The 19754-nt window shown below is 39.9% G+C and overlaps 1 protein-coding gene across 1 annotated transcript; it reads left to right on the plus strand.

Annotated features, from left to right (window-relative positions):
• The first annotated feature begins 2249 nt into the window (after window positions 1-2249).
• On the plus strand, window positions 2250-6613 carry LOC149305495 (stathmin-2-like). Its single transcript, XM_089477248.1, has 4 exons — window positions 2250-2343; window positions 3774-3946; window positions 5763-5954; window positions 6554-6613. Exons 1-4 carry the CDS (start codon window positions 2262-2264, stop codon window positions 6611-6613), a joined length of 507 nt encoding a protein of 168 aa, XP_089333374.1. The 5' UTR covers window positions 2250-2261.
• Window positions 6614-19754: the final 13141 nt, after the last annotated feature.

The raw sequence follows: 19754 nt of genomic DNA on the forward strand, positions 1-19754 counted from the left end.
TGTAGCAGCATTCGCCCCGCGCCAAGTGCTACGCAATCTGGTTGCAAATATCTGATTTAATCGAACAAGCAATGTATGTTGTTTTGGATGGCTTTGACAGCTGGTAAAAAAACATGAAAACCTTTAAAGAAAATACCATTGCAGAGCACTGGGAATACAGATCTTGACTAAGCCGGAAAATCTTCATAAGCTCCGTGAGACCTCCAATGTAATTGTAAACCCAGAGACAGTTTTCTGGTATTGTACCTTTTCTGAAAACCTCTTATTTTTATAATACTTAGGAACTTACAGGTGCTTTACTGAGACAAATAGGGATTGAAAATGTATAGTAATTTTATGAGAAATTGGTACACAACATGCACAGCCCGTTCTGAGCAAAGTTGTCTATGGCCAGCACAGCCTATAACATTTTTGTCCAGAATTAGAGGGAAATATACCCTGATTTTGCATACTCTTTCTGTTCACACCTCCCATTAGTTTGGAGGGTAGGGGGTTATATAGTGTTTTAGTATTGAGGTGCAAAACTGCAAAATGTCATCATCACGGGAGATGGAAACTTTACCCAATTCTAATCAGCTTCGTATATGATGATTGAAGCACTGTAGGGCACATAGGAGGCCTGGCACCTTCTGGCCTAGGGGGCATGCAACGTCAAGCAACTCCCCTGCCATAACTAACAAACACTAATACACATACACACAAAAACTACCATACACACACAAACATACACTCACACTAACACATTCACCTTGCGTTCTTAGGAGCAGCTCACACATGGTGCAAGCTGCCGCACTAATGCACATAACGTGTTACATGACTCCACCGAGGGCACTGGCCCTGTTTGGAGAATAAGGATCAGCCCAAGGGAAAATGAACTGATTTCAACCTTATGGTGCCAAAAGGAGACAATGTTTTTTTACACACCAAACCATACATTACAAGAATAATTTAGTATAGCACTTAATATATTGGTTCCATTGGCTGCTAAAATCAATGTGTATCAACAGAAGGCACGGTATCACTTTGGCAGTTTTACAGTTTTATTATCCAATGACTCTAGGCAATATTTTACTGTGGGTCATCTCCAGCTAACCTTCATTTCTTTTACCATATGGATAACGGTATGTGTTCTCTCAAACTGTGATAAGTACTTGGCCGAATCCTGCAAATTCTCTCACTCTTTGTGGGATTTTAAAGGGACCCTGTCACTCCCAATCCTAAATGTTACACCGACGTACACCATAATGTTCTTTTTTCTTTTTATTTAATTATCAGTCAAAAGAATTATGTAAGTTATGTTTCTGTTGTAGATGTAAGAGCTTCCACTGAATCATTTTTTTTCATTTTGCTGCTGAGCAATTTGTAAAGCTGGGGATTTATATGTATGCTAAACAATGGAGGCAATGTCTGCTGTCCAGAAAGGACACTGAGGCATCATGGGAAATCTACATGAAATTCCTTGGCAATGCCTTTTGGCCATATGAAGACCTGGAAAATCTAAATTAAAAACAGAATAACAAAAAATAATCAAATCTAGAATTGTTTAAATGAGGTTCTGCATGGAAATATAGGGATTTTTTGGAAATATTATATTTATCATTATATTATATATTATATTATAATATATACATACATTTATGGGAGGAAAAGTGTGTATTACATGATAACTCATTTTAATTTCCATCATGGTATCATACAAAGACGCTGTTGAGGTAGAGGGACAATAGAGCCAAGGTTGTTCTGAGTATATTTGCCAAAGCTGGCAAGTGTTGCAAGTTTGCTGGTAGGTTTTTAAAATACTAAATGTATACAATAGAGACAAAACAAGATATTAATAGAAAGGGCCCTGCTTGAAGACTTGAAAATATTGTGTGTTTGATGGATTTGTGCAGAGTGTGCACAAAAATATGTGCAATGTGTGAAAGGGATAAAAGCCACGGTGATTCTGAGTTTCTTCTTGTGCAAAACTTCTGGTAATGTGAAAGTGGAAGCTCTTTGTTGAAATAGTAGTATAAATAATCACGTATAGTATTTCTTTCTGAAATAGATGTTTTTACTGGAGTTATGGAGAAACTATGTCCATAACTGTTTCCTCTGTAAGATGCCAATATGTTACAATACGAAATGCTACAAAACACTAACAATTTCTTACCAAAAATTTTTTTTTCAATGGACCAAAAAAATTCATGTATGTTCTTTAGTTCTTTGTAAAACAGGGTAGCTAATGCTTTATTGGGTTTTTTTCAGCCTATAAAGAAAAAATGAAGGAGCTTTCTATGCTCTCACTGATCTGCTCTTGCTTCCATTCTGAACCTCGGAACGTCAGTGCGTATACATATGATGGTAAGTAACAATACCAGTTTCCTTCCACTATACTAGTGGGAATAAGAAAATGACTGAATCTCCGTCCCCTGTGATGCCTTGTTTGCCCCATTTAACCCTATGAGCACCAGAGAGGTGCAATGTTGCACAGGCTCCCTGACATTGTATCCTGACACATATCCATGGAGCGTTAAATGGAAAGATGAGATATATTTTTGATGCCTTCGTGTTACAGTCTTCACTGTCTTCACCAGTACCAAGTTCACCTGTCTGGATTTAAATTAAACTACCTCATTTAAATTCTGTTTTATAATGAAAGCCCTGAAGCTCAAACCTTGTCTGCAAATGGAGAATCGCTCAGATGTGAGATGAAAAAGCACTAGACTTATTAATAGGGGGGAAAAAAAAGAAATAAAAGTTTTTGACTGCAAAACCCCTTTGATATTTTTAGGGTATTTTTTTTATTTTTTTTTTACTTTGGGAATATGCTGTAGAAAATGCATCTCTGAAAAAGCCCCTGGGGCCCTGGGTTTCATTTTAAAATGTAAAAATGTGTACATCAAACACCAGCCAGTGGTATTTACATGAAGGATACTGCCCTAGGCCACAACTTTGTAGTATAAAGGGCCAGTGTCAAGGGAAATCTGTGATCTCTTCAATCTGCCTATTGAGCAGAAATGTGCAGGGTAAGCTGATTGCCCAAAATGGCAATCTGCGCCACTAATGTGGCAGAGCGCTGCTACCTCCCAGACCTGCTGCCCAAGGTCTTGTTGGCTTCTCCTGGAAAAAATTTTCGTAGGGCTTCAAGTCATTGTGTTTAATATCTGCATCTGGTCAGACCCACACCCCACACATGTTCTTTCCACACGCACCCCGGGCTGCCTACCAACTACTCCTCCTCTGCCTGCTTTGCACCACTATAAATGGTTAATGTGGCTAGTTCACCCTAAGTATGACAAGCCCTGTCGCTTACAGCCTCGCCTTTTTCTACCTCCCGTAACGTGTTAGGAGAGTGGGAGCTTCAAGCAGCCAGCCCATGTAATTTTCCAGGTATCCTACTCTACCTTGTTTAGAAATTTTCGCTGGACCACTGAAACTAGGTACTAAACAGATTTAGTAGTAAATACTTGGGACCTATTATAAACTTTTTCAAAGCCCAAATTTGCTGGCTTTTTCCTGGAAATAATATTTGCTCCTTGGGCTGATTGCAGAGCCTCCATGATTGAAGCAGTAGAGGTAAGTAATGGGCAGAGGCTGGGGTGCTGCTCTGGGTAAGGCCTAGATTTATTTTTTCTAGATCCTTGTGTCTACTAAAGTTCGCTGCCAAGGTTACCATTGATATTTTTGTAAACCAGGCAACATTTATTTTCTTTTGAAAACATAGCTGGTGCTTTGTCTGACAGACAACTCAATGATTAAATATGTCATGCTATATGCTGTTTTAATTTCAGATATGGAAGTCAAACAGATCAACAAGCGCGCATCTGGACAGGCTTTTGAGTTGATCTTGAAGCCACCATCTCCAGTCTCAGAAGCTCCTCGCACTTTGGCTTCTCCTAAGAAGAAGGATGTGTCTTTAGAAGATATCCAAGCAAAGTTGGAGGCTGCAGAGGAGAGGCGAAAGGTATTTTATATGTCTTCCCTGAAATTGACAAATTTCTGATCTTATAGTCTTGCAGTCATATAAATTAACCTCAATTGCTATTTTTAAAAAATTAATGTCCACCAACATGCATATAAACTAATGGCCAATATAGATATATATATATATATATATATATATATATATATATATATATATATAGTAAAATGCTTGTTCTCCCTTTGTGAATTCCCCTTTAAAAAAGTCCCTCAAGATCCCTGGGAAATGCTTAGGGTTTTCATATTTAAGTCATTAAGATTATCATCAGAAAGGTGGGTATCTCAATGACTTATGGTACTGGTTCCCCACTCCTAAATTCGCTTGCTTGATAACATACAAAACAACCTGGTGGTTAGTATGACATATTAATTTTATATCTTTTAGTCATTATAATGACATAAATTCATATAGCACTGCAGAAGCAATAACTTTTTGATGGTGGTAGCTTCTGTTGTGTACTTTTTAACCATCTTAGTAAACAAGGTCCCCAGGGATGATTCTGATCTCCACAACCAGCCCACTGGGGATGTCAATCATCCAATTTCCCAATGATAGTCTCAGTAAGTAGGTATTTGCTAAAATATTCTCTATGTAGTAATATTTAAGTATTGTCTGTCAAAAGTAAAATGTTTAACCATGTATTTCCAGAAATTCCAACTTTTTTGGTATACTTTCATCAAAACTTTCCTAATGGGTTTGGTACCCCATCACCTCTCAAGCATGGATAGTTCTGCATCTAAAATATACCATGCATGGTTCCCTTAATACAGTTGTTGTACATCTGCTTCTCCTAAAAACAGGGAAAAGAGTATTTACATGTCGGGAATTTCCAGTTATTGCAGACAGATGTACGTGTCTTAATTTATGTGTTTAAATGAGATATTCCCTTGAATGCTCAGCAAATTAAACTTAACAGATCTGCAATTCATTATTCTTTTCACTGATGGTTTAACAATATAAAAACCACACGGACATGATTAAGAGGCCATTACAGATTCTACAGCAGTTTCAGTGTCAATACCTAAATTTCTGGATAAAAAACACAGTTTAAATAATAATTTTTCTTTAAATACAAAATATTGTATCGGTGTCAAACATCATTCATGTTATAACTGGAAGCATTGATGCTTTGTTATTCTTAGTCTAAAAATGTAGTCCTTCCGAGAAATACCCCCTTTAATCATGTGAAATTTGCCTCATTCATAAATGATATAGACAATGGTTAATAGTCATTAATATATGAATAGAGTTACTGGTGAAAAGTGCAAAATTACTATCTCAATATAATTTTTACCTAAGTCTCCGAGACTAAAACAGTCTCAAATAAAGAGTCTCAAATATGCAGTCTCAAGTATACAGTCTCAAGTATACAGTCTCAAGTATGGAGGACATATGCCAGTGACTCCTAATCTGTGTGGTAGCTAATTGGGGCAAAACTATATGCGAAGATGTGACTAGCTATCAGTTGTTGGAGGTAAGGGTCCCATGAAGAAAGGACTGCTTCAGGGACCCAATGACTAGCAGTTGTGCAGACTGTATGAAGACTGTAAGCTCTAGGATCATAGGAGTTATACAAGTTGCAAACTCACTTTAAATCCTCAAATATCGTCTAAAGAGGAAGCAACCTTTTGCTGGGTTGGGCAATATGCTATTCCATGTTGTGGGTCCATAGAATAGTTGCACCTTGCGCAATTGTCTGTTTTTGTCAAATTGGTATTCTTTATACTTGAAACATGCAAATTGTATGCACATAACCAGATTATTTAATGCAATTGTCATTTTTCGTCGTTTATTCCAGAGTCAGGAAGCCCAAATCCTGAAGCAACTGGCAGAAAAGAGAGAGCATGAGAGAGAAGTTCTCCAAAAGGCCCTGGAGGAAAACAATAACTTCAGCAAAATGGCAGAGGAAAAACTCATAATGAAAATGGAACAGATCAAAGAAAATCGTGAAGCTTATTTAGCTTCCCTCATGGAACGTCTTCAAGAAAAGGTATTAACATGTATATAATCTCATATATATAGAATAGCAAAAAAACATTTGTCTAGTGGTGCAAGCTGGGTGAAAAACAACCAAGATGGTCATTTAACTTTTCTGATGCAAAACAAGGGCAATTATTCAGGATTGTTTTCATTATTTTACATAGGAATCTGTACCTTCAACATACACAATGTGCTTATTTAACATAGAAACATATATAATTTGAGGGTAGATAAGAACCATTTGGCCCACCTAGTCTGGCCATTTTCCTGATGGAGTTTGCCAGTACTTTAATTGAATCCACTGCTGTCCTCCATATGATGGCGCTCCTTGGATGCTCAAAGTGTTGCAGTGATTTGTGGTGGGAGAAGTAACTTTTAAAGGGTTGTGTGTTACTGTATATATTGGCAACATATTGACCACAATGACTTTTGTGAACACAGACCAGAATTTTATTTCAGATGCACACAGGAATAAAGAATGTCAGTGCTTTTTCTTATGTTGAACTGTTCCTCACATCATCTTCCTCTAATGATGCATTATGATGGTTGAAGGTTATTAGAATAAGAAATAATTGATGAGGCTGATGAACATTATACTCTTTTTCGCAGGAGCGGCATGCTGCTGAGGTCCGCAGAAACAAGGAGCTCCAGGAAGAGCTGTCTGGGTGAAAATATCACATTAGTAACACCTTTGCCTATATAATTATGGATCGTGCGATAACAGTATGGAAAATGTATGACATCACAAAAAAAATGAAACCAAGACAAAAATCTACAAGAACTCATTACGGAAAAAAAAATGCAGTTTCTTTGCAGAATGATTTGCTTGATGTTTAACTAAAAATAACAATTTGGGTCTTATTTTGTAAATATTTACATTTTTGTTAAAAAATACAAGTATTGCATTATGCAAGTTATTTCATAATCTTACATGTCCTGTAACAGGCTTTTGGTGTTGTCTGTTTCTTCTAAAATGAATCTGCTGGTCTTTCCAAGATACCCATGTTTTATGATTGGATTCCCTGCCATTTTTCCTTTAATCGAGCAAAATAATTCCATAAGGTAAGAGGTGGTAGGAAAGCCTACCATTTCCTAGGTGTACCGAATATTTTGTAAGCTTTACATTTTCTTAAATTGGTCTTTATATCCAAGAAGTGCAAGGATGTTAGTAGGTCAGTTGTCCAGAGAGAAGCAAACGTAGTGTCAATAAAACCACGTTCCTGGTTTATCATGATTAGACCTTCTGTGTGTAGATCTGAAGCTACCAAGCTGTAGTAGATCTCCAGCTGTTCTTTAACTGCAGTTCTGATGGTCACAGAAGCTGTTGGAAATCAGCTGGGGAAGTACAGGCTGTTTACCCCAGTTGTATGTTACTCTACTTACTCAATTTGGTTTAAGGCTATGACTGCTATTACTAAGCAAATAACCTCCTATAATCTAAATATGCCAAATTTGCTTATGATACATACAAATAAATTACCTGCATAGGACATAGTTAAAGAACGCTAGAGGTAGGCAGTTGTACATTACCTACCATGACTGTAGATGTCCTTCCAATTTGTATAAAATGGTTCAGTTCTTATCTAGGAAACTACATCAATAATGTTGGGGTATGTTCTGGACTAGATATGAGTGTGTGAAGTTGAACACGTTCTTCAGAAGGTGTTGCCACAATATGGCTCTTTAACTCTTTGGATGTACAATTCCCTAAAACTTTTACCATTTTATGAATGTAAAAGGACATCGGGAATTGTCGCCCAACAACATCTTGATGGCTACTCTTTCACTACCCATATTTCATATGTTGCCTCAACATGGTATCTTGTTCAATTCAGGGTTCAAAGAAGTCTATTTCCTTAACAGTGCCAGGATATCTTTATAAGCAAAAAAAAATGTTGTTTTGAACAAATGCATAGGGTAAATTAAACAGGGTGCACGTGCCAAGTATGACGTAATCAAACAGCCAACACACCTAAACGTAGCTGCAGTTTTTTCAAGTTGTCCCTACCCCATGGGAGTATCTGCCTGCATATTCTATTCTCCATTAGTGCTATTACCTGTATGTCATTGTGAGCAAGCTGTGATTAATAAAGAACTGGGGTTCTGTGAACTAATAAATGTTCAGACTTTTTATTACTGATTTTGTGTTTGAAAACATCTGACATCATTATTTAACAATTTTACCATTCAGTACACTATTTGAGCTACAGTAGCTCGTCTGTTGGATTTGACCACACAGACCAGCCTTCACACACACACACACACACCCCCCCCCCGTGCATCAATGAGCCTGTTGCGGGTTCATCGCTTTTCCTTCCTTGGACTACTTTTGATAGGTACTGACCACTAAAGTCCCAGAACACCCCCACAAGAGCTGCAGTTTTGGAGATGCTCTGACTCCGTTGTCTAGCCATCACAATTTGGCCCTTGTCAAAGTCGTTCAGATCCTTATGCTTACCCATTTTTCCTGCTTCTAACACACAAACTATGAGGACAAAATGTTAACTTGTTGCCTAATTTATCCCACCTACTGACAGGTGCCATAATAACATGATTATCAGTGTTATTCACTTCACCTGTCAGTGCTCATAATGTTATGGCTGATCAGTAAAGCTTACTAAATTGAGATTACACACATAGCTATATAAATGGTGGGCTCAAGCAGTGTGTCACATTGAACAGTCCTTCTTAAAGGGACAGTCCAGTCATCAGAAGCACTTTAATGCATGTGATAACTGCAGAGTCTCTTTGGTTTGTGGTGTTTTTCTTTGCAAATACACAGGGAGATTCTAAGGAATTCCCAATATTCATTAGCCCCATCACCTCTCCCCCAGCTATTTTCTGCACACAACTCATACAATTAGGAAAAAAATAGGATCAGCAGGTTTATAATAACAGCTTAAAGGATGCCTACTAGGATGACCACATGCAAGGTAAGAACTACAAGGGGGGTAGGTGGTGAGAAGGAGAGGAGAGGGGGTAGATAGTGAGAAGGGGGTAGAGGGGGTAGATAGTGAGAAGGAAGGGAGAGGGGGTAGATAGTAAGAAGGGGAGGTGGTAGATAGGGAGAAGGGAGAAGGGGTAGCTAGTGAGAAGGGAGGGAGAGGGGTAGATAGAAGGGGGGAGAAGTAGATAGTGAGAAGGGGGAGAGGGGTAGATAGTGAGAAGGGGAGAGGGGGTAGATAGTGAAAAAGGGGGATAGGGTGTAGATAGTGAGAAGGACTGGAGAGGGGGTAGATACTGAGAAGGGGGAGAGGGGTAGATAGTGAGAAGGGGTAGATATAATGAGAATGAGTGAGAGAATGAATTAATGTGTGGATGCATTGTGTGAATGAGTGAGAAAATGAAATAATGTGTTGATGAATTGTGTGAATGGGTATGAGAATTAAAGAATTAATGTGTGGATGGATTTTAAAAGGTCTGTACGAGCGACTCTATTGGTCGCTGGCAGTGAGCGCATCTTCATTGGTTGATGCAATAGGAGGCTCCTGCAGGCGACAAATAGAGCTGCTCTTACGGACCTTTTAAAATCCTGGTGCCAAAGCTGCTGCATATTGTTAACGCGTTAACCCTCCTAAAAAACGTCTAAAAGCAAAAGAAATAAATGAACACGAAGAACGTGAACAAATATTTGCCCTAAAAGAACATGGGAACGGGCGAATAGTCGCGGAATACAAAGGGGTTTTTTTACACTAAGATGAACACGAAGACTTGGCCCGCGCCCAAGTATAGTCTCCAGTGGAATCTAGGTTTTATTAATTTTGTTTTAGAGATTTCTGTTTTCTGCACCTGTAAATTCAGTGTCATTGAGCCTTTTTGCCCTAGTTGACCATATGTAAGATTATGAAAGGTGACCCTCCACTAACAGGGTTTTATGTCGATATATACAGTATTGTACAGCGCTATGGAATTTGATGGCACTATATAAAACAATAAATAATAATAATATATAGCCACGTCATTTCAACGGGCATTTACGCTAGTATATAGTGATATATTTGGAGACAATTTCTATGTGAAAAGATGTCACGTACAAGCTGTTTCCTAAACTGCATTTAACAGAGACTGAATATTTCCGGCAAAGCTGTGATTAGTACAGTCAGTTGAAGGACGTCATTCCCACAGATCCGTCTGGCCATATGGAACAATAATCATTAATGTTTTTAGATCAGACAAGATAAATGTAGTGCTAAATCTCTTAACAGTGAATTATAGTCCCAGTGATACACGCTGAAGCAAAAAAAAATAGAAATTAAACCAAACGCCGAAACCAGTACATTGTAGATTTTCACCCCTACCCTTGACAGATTTGTAGGTCACTTTGTGGTGTCCTTGTGCACGTCATGAGTTAATGAGCTAGACAGTGAAAAGCATAAGGTAATATTATTGGTTTCAGTACCATTTTCATGACGGATGGGTTTACATTTTTTTTATGTTTCAGCTACATTTAAAAGTTTTTTTAGGAGGATGGGTACTTTGGAGGAGAATGATGGTCTTGGGAGCGATGGAGACCCCCCTTGCCTTTCACCAATGTAGGGGACCCCTGGGATTTATTCACTAAAGGGGAAGTTGACAGGAGAGTTAGCTGGATACTTGTGTTTGACCTCTTTGATTTGTTTATATTTTATGAAGGTCAAGCCCTAGTGAGCTTCTGCTGCAAGAAGAGCTTGCCTGGGCCTGTATAATGTATAATTAAATCAATAAGGTTTATCCAAGCACTCCTCCCCATTGAATTATAGAGGGCCAGCTAAAGCTTTGTTGCTGGAGAAACCTGCTTAAATTAGTGCTTTGGAATAAACAGTGAACTGAGAGAGTTAAGTGAGTAAACCCCTTTGTCCGTTGCAGAGCAAGGAAGCCTGGATCTGACTGCTCCCTCGTTACTGTGCTCTTGACAATAGTAGAGGCGCCTCGTAGCCTCATGTTGACTGGCGGTCCATGAGGTCCCGGGGGTCCCTGGAATCCGCATCCATACACAGTAATCTTTTTCCTGTAACAAATGAATTGTATACACAACATAGTATAATGAATTATTTTGGTAGTGCTATTAAATTCTCCAAATAGTTATTCATAGTGATATGGACTGCCCCAGAGCACCTTGAGTTAAAAGTGCCAGATATGTTACATGGCATGATGGATGACATATATTTTGACCAAAGTGAAAAAGTTCCATAGAAACCAATAGAATGCGTTTCCATTACTTGCTCCCTAGAAAACTCAAAATCCTTACATTAGTCGATGGTTAGCACAACTTCCTTTGTGTGCCCTACCTCTCCATTTATCTCATACACCTTTTCCAAATATACTCCAATCTATCCCTGAAAGAAACAATACATTTCCCAAAAGAAGCCTTAAAGAATGTCCCTTATGACAAATCAAATACATTTGCTTACAGCCATGCCGATGGTTCTTTGATCTTTGAATTTTGTACATATACATGCATACAAATTTTGCTGCTATTACTTTCCCATGGAAAATAAAAGTCCCTCAGTGTATATTTACATTGAAAAGTTTTATAAAGAATATGGATGTACATATAATCACTGACCAAGACCCTTTGCTACATGGCGGCTGCCGCTAACAAGAATGAAGTTAATTAAGGAAGCTTTGAATTAACTGGGTTTTGAAGCCCCGAGAGATGTTAATTAAGTAACACCGGGACAGGCAGCACTGAATCCACTGTCAATGTTTCAGCTGAATGCAGAAGGAAATTGGAGTAGTCAATTATATCACCCAGCTACAAAAATGCCCTGTGCTCTTTCTACCGAGACGCGTCACTGACTGCTTCTGGATGCTTGTGGCAGAGGTGAGCGTAAAATACATAATAGAAAACCATAAATCCTGATATAAGCTCTACCTTACCAAGAAATGAACTTAAATCTAATTAATGTAGAGAGATTTAATATAGTTCTTTAAAAAACGTTGTTGAATGCAAAAATTGACTATTAAGTAAATATTACATTGTTCCCGCATAACTCTTAATGGACTTTTTTCTAAATACCTGAAAAAAATGAAAAGCAAGTAACAGTTGATAGCATTCTTCTGCAACAATAATTGAAATAAGACGATGGCGGAAGGCTCAAGGGTAGTTGTATGAATATGAGATGAGAAGATTCATCAGAATTTCATCAGAAGTCCCTCCAGTCCCTTAGTGTGCAGCGACCGGCCAGAATCATCCAGATTGAGTGTAAGAGCATAGAAACTGCCCGTGTTTATCTAGTCAATGAGCTAAAGAGACTCCCATATTAATTGGGGAGACAAATAATGTTACTGCAAAATTAGTAAAAACAAATGTTATGATGTAAATAGATTTGGAAAAAGACAACTGAGAAGAAGCAAAGCATCAATTAAAAAAATTGGTAATGCCTTAATGGTAATGGCCTCCCACCGGAGCGAAGGATTCATTTCATCTCTTGTTTACAGAGAGGGTGTCTCTGTCTAACCGGGATAATGACACCTGGGCTCTTACTTACAAAAAGCAGACAAGCATCACCATGGCAGCAAGTAAAAAAATGGTTAAACACCAAGGAGAGACAAATGATATGATTACCTACGGTGCTGGCTATGGTTAGAAGGAGCCCCCGGCTGCTTATGTGAGAGCTTTAACCGCACGCAAGCTTACGGGTATTAACTGAGAAAAAAAATGTGTTTTAAGAAATGAGGCCAAAATCTCAACCATCCGACAGAAAAAGGATTGGAACATCATTAATAACTAAACCTCTATAATCTTGTTAAAACTAAAGCGGCTTTGTTACTTTAATGAACAAACAAGCTCATTAGAAGAACCCACAGAGGTCTTTGTGGAACTGACATGAGATACTAAATAAAACGGTTTAAACCCAGTTGATCCTTTATAGGTTCAGACGGCGCAGTATCGCTTAAAAAAACAGCTTGTAAGAATATTGGGCCATTTTCTTTCCCCCCCCCCCAAATTATTCACATAGTACAATGTTTTTGACGTTGTATATTTGTGATATGAATGTGTTCTGTCTCTGTTGCCGCTGTAGACCAACAGGTTCTTATGATACTTCGTTGTGGTTTACAATAGAATTCCCCACTCTTGATCATCCAGAAGGACCTTATGTCATGAAGGTCTGTGGGGAACGCATTCAACAAGGGACTCGGGATTGGAAGGCTCCACCATAAACAATCCGATCAGGATGTCTACTGAAAGAAATGTCTGTTAATACAGAATACATTGTTCCAGTATATCCATGTCAGCGGGGGAAAACTGTTAATAAGGTCTTATGAAAATAACGGGTACCCTTTGAAAGTTAAGCAGCATTAGTCACGAGGTAAAAGCTGAAATACCTTTAGGTTCTAGGTGAAATTACCATATATACTTTGGGTAAGTCAATGCCCTTTTTTATTATATTTTTGAGATTTAGAGCTTTTAAGATTTTGTTCTCCAGAAACTTTTCTGTTGCTTGAATAATACATGAATAATACCGTTCATTGCTCGACCCCCCAAAATCTGAATATTAATTTAGGAAAAAAAGAAAAAGCCTGAATATAGCACAACCCTATAGGAAAAAAGTTTCACTAGTAAATGTTAATTCATGTACACTATTTTTTTTTTAAATAAAAGCTATGATTGAGAAAAAAAAAAATTTTGTTTTTATTTCCTTTTATTTTCCAACCTGTCCCCAGTTATACACATCTGCCCCCAGGCTTGCCACTCTGCCCCAGATATGCCTTATACCCCTATATGCCACTGTGGCCCATGATATGCCTTTTAACCCTCTAAATGCCACTGTGCCCCATGATATGCCTTTTAACCCTCTATATGCCACTGTGCCCCATGGTATGCCTTTTGACCCCCTATGTGCCACTCTGCCTCCAGAAATGCCTTATACCCCTTTATGCCACTCTGGCATTTAGGGGGTTAAAAGGCATATTATGGTGCAGAGTAGCATATAGGGAGGTATAAGGCATTTCTGTAGGCAGAGTGTTGTATAGAGGGTTAAAAGGCATATCTGGAGGCAGAGTGGCATTAAGGGGGTTAAAAGGCATATCATAGAGCATTCTGCCTACAGAAATGCCTTATGCCCCCCATTTAAGACCCCCCCAAAACTTACCGGTGCTTCTGACTCCATGGTGTGTCAGGGCAGCGTGTAGACGTCTACGTAATTCGCGTAGGCAACTTCCGCTGCAGCTGGAAGGAGGTGCGGCTAGCAGCGGGGGTTGTCTGCGTCCATCGCGCATACACCCTCCGGCTGTCAAAGAGAATTCCCTGTAGCGGTGCGGGGAACTCTCCTCACTGACAGTTGGGGAAGGTCTGCATGATGGATGCAGACAACTCTCACTGTTAACCGCACCACCTTCCAGCTGCAGCGGAAGTTGCCTACGCGATTATAAGACGACCCTGATTATAAGACGAGGGGTATTTTTCAAAGCATTTGTTCTAAAAAAAAAATCATCCTTTAATCGAGCAAATACGGTAACTAATACAGAATAGAAAAGTATTTTGTCACAAAGCCAAAAGCTGGGTAAAGTCGTGATAAGGTATACACTGAAATAAGCTTTGGCCCCAGGGGTGAGCCAAGTGTTACTAGTGCCTGGGTGCAGGATTTCTTTGTAAGGGTGTGTGAGGAGAGCAGAGAGGACTTCAGGACACAAAATGTATTACGTCTGATAGTTTCATTGCCTTTTTCCAAAGCTTGCATTACACTTCAGTATTTTCAATGCGATAACACAGAATGACAAACAGAATGCATGAGCCATAAGTAGTTTTGGTGAATGGAATGAAGGATGCTGAAGGTGTGGAGCCAGCAGGTACCCCTCAAAATCTTCTTCTAACACTCATGTCAGTGACACAATGCTAGTCGAGTATAGATAAGGAAAGCATTTGATTATACAAGGTATGAAATGACTTTGATGGATCGCTTTTAAAAAAACATGTCAGTGACTGATTGTTTGAAGCAGATCCATTAGTGCCATCCAGATACATCTGCTTAACAACTGTCACCAGAAATACCCCTGGGCCCGAGCCTAATTACATTTTCTGTAGAGAGGAATTATTTGCATGCTGTTGCCAATAATTTCATTTAGCTCTAGCTCTTGATATCTTGATATAACACACACACATTTACATATATATATATATATATATATTGTCTTGAGAAAGGACCGGAGGTGGTCTGAAACATTGGCCGTGTTGATTGAAATAAACTAGTGTTTAATGCACTTTGCTACAAAGACCCGTGAGTGCCCATTTTTCTTTGGTTACATGTGTCTTTGGCTATTTTTGGAGCACCCGGGCAAATAAAAGCCTGTGTATATTAACAATATTTCTGAGTGTGCAGACGCTCCCTTCGGTTTGTATATATAAATACATAGATATGACCAAAAGTATGTGGAAACCTGACCATCACACCTATATGAGCTTGTTGGACAAACAATTTCAAAACCATGGGAAATTACAGTAATATGGAGTTGCAATCCCCCCAAACCCTGAAAACCAGCCCAGACAATTATCCCTCCCCCACCAAACTTTACAGAAGGTACCGTATTTGCTCGATTATAAGACAAGGTTTTTTTCAGAGCAAATGCTCTGAACAATACCCCTCGTCTTATAATCGGGGTCGTCTTATAATCAGACCTCAAATAGGTCTGACTATGAGACGACTAAGATCCAGATCCCCCGCAGCTGCAGGGGACCTGGATCCTCCTGTCTCCCCCCCCCCCCCCCCGCCCCACTTACCGGTACTTCTGAGTCCCCGGTGTGTAGATGGGGCAGCGTGTAGATGTCGCGATTCGCGTAGACAACTTCCGCTGCAGCAGGAAGGAGGTGTGGCTAGCAGCGGGGGTTGTCTGCGTCCGTCGCGGATACCTTCCCCGACTGTCAGAGATCAGAGTTCCCCGCACCGGTGCGGCACTGGCACGCCTCCTTCCGGCTGCAGCGTAAACGCGTGGGATCTACACGCTGCCCCGGCTACATGACAGGGAAGTCAGATGCACTGGTAAGTTTGGGGGGGGGGCGGGGGAGTGTTAAATGGGGGACATAAGGCATTTTTGGAGGCAGAGTGCTCTGTGAAATGCCTTTTAACCCCCTTAATGCCACTCTGCCTCCAGAAATGCCTTTTTAACCCTCTATACGCCACTCTGCCTCCTGAATGCCTTAAACCTCTCTATATGCCACTCTTCCCCATAATATGCCTTTTAACCCTCTAAATGCCAGAGTGGCATATAGGGGTATAAGGCATTTCTGGAGGCAGAGTGGCACATAGGGGGTCAAAAGGCATATCATGGGGCACAGTGGCATTTAGAGGGTTAAAAGGCATATCATGGGGCACAGTGGCATATAGGGGGTATAAGGCATTTCTGGGGCAGATGTGCATAACTGGGGGGCAGGTTGGAAAATAGAAGGAAATAAAACCAAAATATTTTTCTCAATCATAGCTTTTATTAAAAAAAAAAAAATAGTTTAGATGAATTAACATTTATTGGTAAAACTTTTTTCCTATAGGGTCGTCTTATATTCAGGCTTTTTCTTTTTTTTCCTAAATTAATATTCAGATTTCGGGGGTCGTCTTATAATCAGGGTCGTCTTATAATCGAGCAAATATGGTACTATGCATTCCGGTAGGTATTGTTCTTCTGGCATCCACCGAACCATATTTGCCCATCACCATACCTGTGAACTTCTTGGTTCAGGCTACCCGGAGCCTTCCCATGCAGGACGCGGCCAGTACTGCACACTGACGTGAGTGGGCGGTACCGCTGACATCGGTAGGCGGTCCCGATGACATCGGTGGGTGGTCCCAATGACAGCGGTGGGTGGTCCCGATGACGGCGATGGGCAGTCCCGATGACGGCGGTGGGCGGTCCGGATGGCGTTGGTGGCCGGTTTGGAGGACATCGGGGCCCAGAGGACTTGGGTCTTGACACGGAGAACCGGAGAAGAAGTGCTCACCCGGCAATCTCTGGGTCAAAGAGTTCCCAGGTATGCCCATCACACTTCCAGATGGCAAAGCTTGATTCATCACTCCAGAGAACACGTTTCCACTGTTCCATTGCTTTACAGCGCTCCAGCTGACACTTGACATTGCGCATAGTGAGCTTTGGCTTGTGTGCAGCTGTTCAGCCATAGAAACCCATTTCATGAAGCTTGTGACAAACTGATAAAGTTGCCATGTTTAAAGTCACTGAGCTCTTCAGTACGACCCATTCTACTGTAAGTGTTTGTCTCTGGAGGTGGCTGCTTGCAATGGATGTGATCTAAAACACCTAAACTCTATAATTAGGAGGGATGTCTACACATGTCATATAGTGTATATAATAATTCTTGTATCCCATAGCATAGGGAGTGGCCATACCAATTTAATCCTCCATCGCCAGTGATGGGCTGGTGCTTATGTAGCCTTCTCTTTCTTCTCACGTTGTGCTTTTTATGTGGCTCTTTTGATACAGATTGAATTCAATGGAAATGGTCCATGAAGATTTGTTTTTTGGTAGGGGAGGTGGGTTGGCCTTTCAACCACAGCCTTTCCGTTGAAGACTTAAATGGTTCCTCTCTTAAAACTCACCAAGAAGATCTCTTAAGTGGCTTCAGCTACAGAGGGAAGCAAGGGACTGCATATCCTGGAGGTAGGGTGTCTTCAAGAAGAGGAAGATCAAGAGGAAGACCAGGTATACACTGTGGCTTTATTTTGACACGAGCATTGGTACTCATCTTCACACAATGAATGGAAGCACAGCACCTTGAGAAAAAAAATAGCTCTGAAAAAATGGCCCTATAAATAATTAGATTACAATTAATCTGATTAGAAACAATATTCAAATATGACTGATGGAGAAGTCTTGTGACACTCAAATCCAATCCACACTGTATTACATCACATAACATAAAACATTAACATAAAAATAATTATATCAAATAACAGATGGAATAAGTATCTTGTGATAATACCTTTTTTATTGGACTAACAGAATTTTGGAATGACAAGCTTTCAGGAGCTCTTCTCCCTTTCTCAAGTCTAAAACATTAAGACATAATTATAGTGAACTGTAGCTTTGCCAACTTTGTCCACTAGGTGGCAGTAAATACATATATAATAGTATTAATATTACACACTTGAAATACAGTAGGTGCATGTTGAAAAGAGGTGCAATGTTGGGAAAACAAAAAAGAGTATTGGTTTTCTAAAAACCAAAATTACCCAGTTTTGGGCCTTAACGCAGCTTTCCATAAACATATACATACATATATTGTATTAAACTTATATCTTTAAATCGACCAGACATAACATTATGACCACCTGCCTAATGTTGTGTAGGTGCCCCTTTTGCCTAGACCTGGGAAGGTGTGCTGTGGTATCTGGCACCAAAATGTTAGAAGCAGATACTTTAAGTCTTGCAAGGTGGGGCTTGTGACTGTTTCAGCCCTTTAACCCCTTGACTGCTAACGACGGCATGGTGCCGTCGCTAGCAGTCCCAGTCAGGTGCTAACGACGGCACCATGCCGTCGCTAGCACCACCCTACCTTGATGGAGTCGGAAGTGAAAAATTACACTTTTTTCTCATTTTTGGCTTTATTTTGCAAACCTAATGAGAGATACACATATGGTATATTTGGAATCTGCTGGGTGTGCTGAAAAAAACAATATATGGTTTGTATAGTTTATTCCCAAGAAATTTACTTCTAAACGCATTTAAACGTGAGATGCACCAAAATGCCGAAAACCAGCTTAGCACCAGGGTGGAAAATGGCTTAGCAGCCAAGGGGTTAAATTTTCAAAAAGCCCAACTCTTTTGCACCTTAATTCCACCTTTAAAATACATCTTTTGCTCGCATGTTATGTTTAGCCCACATTTTTCTTTTCAGCCTCTCTCATGGTTTTCAACAAACCTCTAACCTTTTTGATCTTTGCCCATTTAATCAACTCTACTCTCCCTTGCCCTTTTCACCTTCACCCCCCTTGTCCACTTCAAGCCATCCTCCCATATTCTTTTAAAGACCCTTGTCCTCTGAGTATCCTCTCTGCCACCTAGAAGCACCCTGTTTTTTGTCATCTAATGGCCCTGTTAAGTTGAACTACCCCCTTCCTATGCCATCTTGTTGTTTTGGATGTTGCTGTGTGACACACCAGAGGACACCTTACTCAGAATTTGATGGTGTTTGATACAAACTCCGATAGGGGACATTCGCAAAAGAAGGTTTTGAATAGGATGCAATGGGGGAGGGGGGGGCATTTACTAGGTCTACTTGTTGAGTAAAGTGTTTAAAACCCTGCCATATAGGATATATATGTTTACACAAATAAACATAAGGGCTATATTGATCGGTTGAGAATTTCTAGGGAAAGAAGAGGTTAATATGTTATGAGAAATATTGGAACGGAAGATGTCTTTGTCCCCTTGGCTAACTGTTTTCATAGTCACACCCTTGGCTGTGACCCATATGATTGTGAAGACTTACAGGTTTATCCTCCCTCCCCTCTTTTCTTCTCCTCGGAACTCAATAATTGAGTGGAATTCAGTGATATGTACGGATCACACATGTACGTGACCTTTTTGGAGTCATCCAAGGCTGATTCTGTTGCATCCCTTATAAAAGGCATCTCCTAACCAAATACACTAAGAGTATAAACTTAGCCTATTGTTGTTGGTTGTTGATCCTGTTCCTTTGCAGTCCAGTGTCAGCAGAGATCATTGTCATGAGCTTTTTGTCCAAACCAAGCTAGCATGTTGCATGAATGTCTTCTCACACGCCTTGTTGAGTACAACAAGATGGCAACAGGGATCCATGCAACTCATAACTCTGGCTAAACTGACCTGAGACCTCTTACCAGGTCCTCCACATAAGTTTAGT

Source organism: Sceloporus occidentalis, unplaced genomic scaffold (assembly GCF_023333645.1).
Source record: "Sceloporus occidentalis isolate IW3139 unplaced genomic scaffold, rSceOcc1.0.p SCAF_11, whole genome shotgun sequence".
Taxonomy (NCBI): domain Eukaryota; kingdom Metazoa; phylum Chordata; class Lepidosauria; order Squamata; family Phrynosomatidae; genus Sceloporus; species Sceloporus occidentalis.

Bases quoted from the DNA above. Each gene is read 5' to 3' on its own strand.
- LOC149305495 (XM_089477248.1), top strand. From the start codon at position 2,262: ATGAAGGAGCTTTCTATGCTCTCACTGATCTGCTCTTGCTTCCATTCT. The intron at 3,947-5,762 runs GTATTTTATATG...CGTTTATTCCAG, and splicing joins CTGCAGAGGAGAGGCGAAAG to AGTCAGGAAGCCCAAATCCT. The intron at 5,955-6,553 runs GTATTAACATGT...TCTTTTTCGCAG, and splicing joins TGGAACGTCTTCAAGAAAAG to GAGCGGCATGCTGCTGAGGT.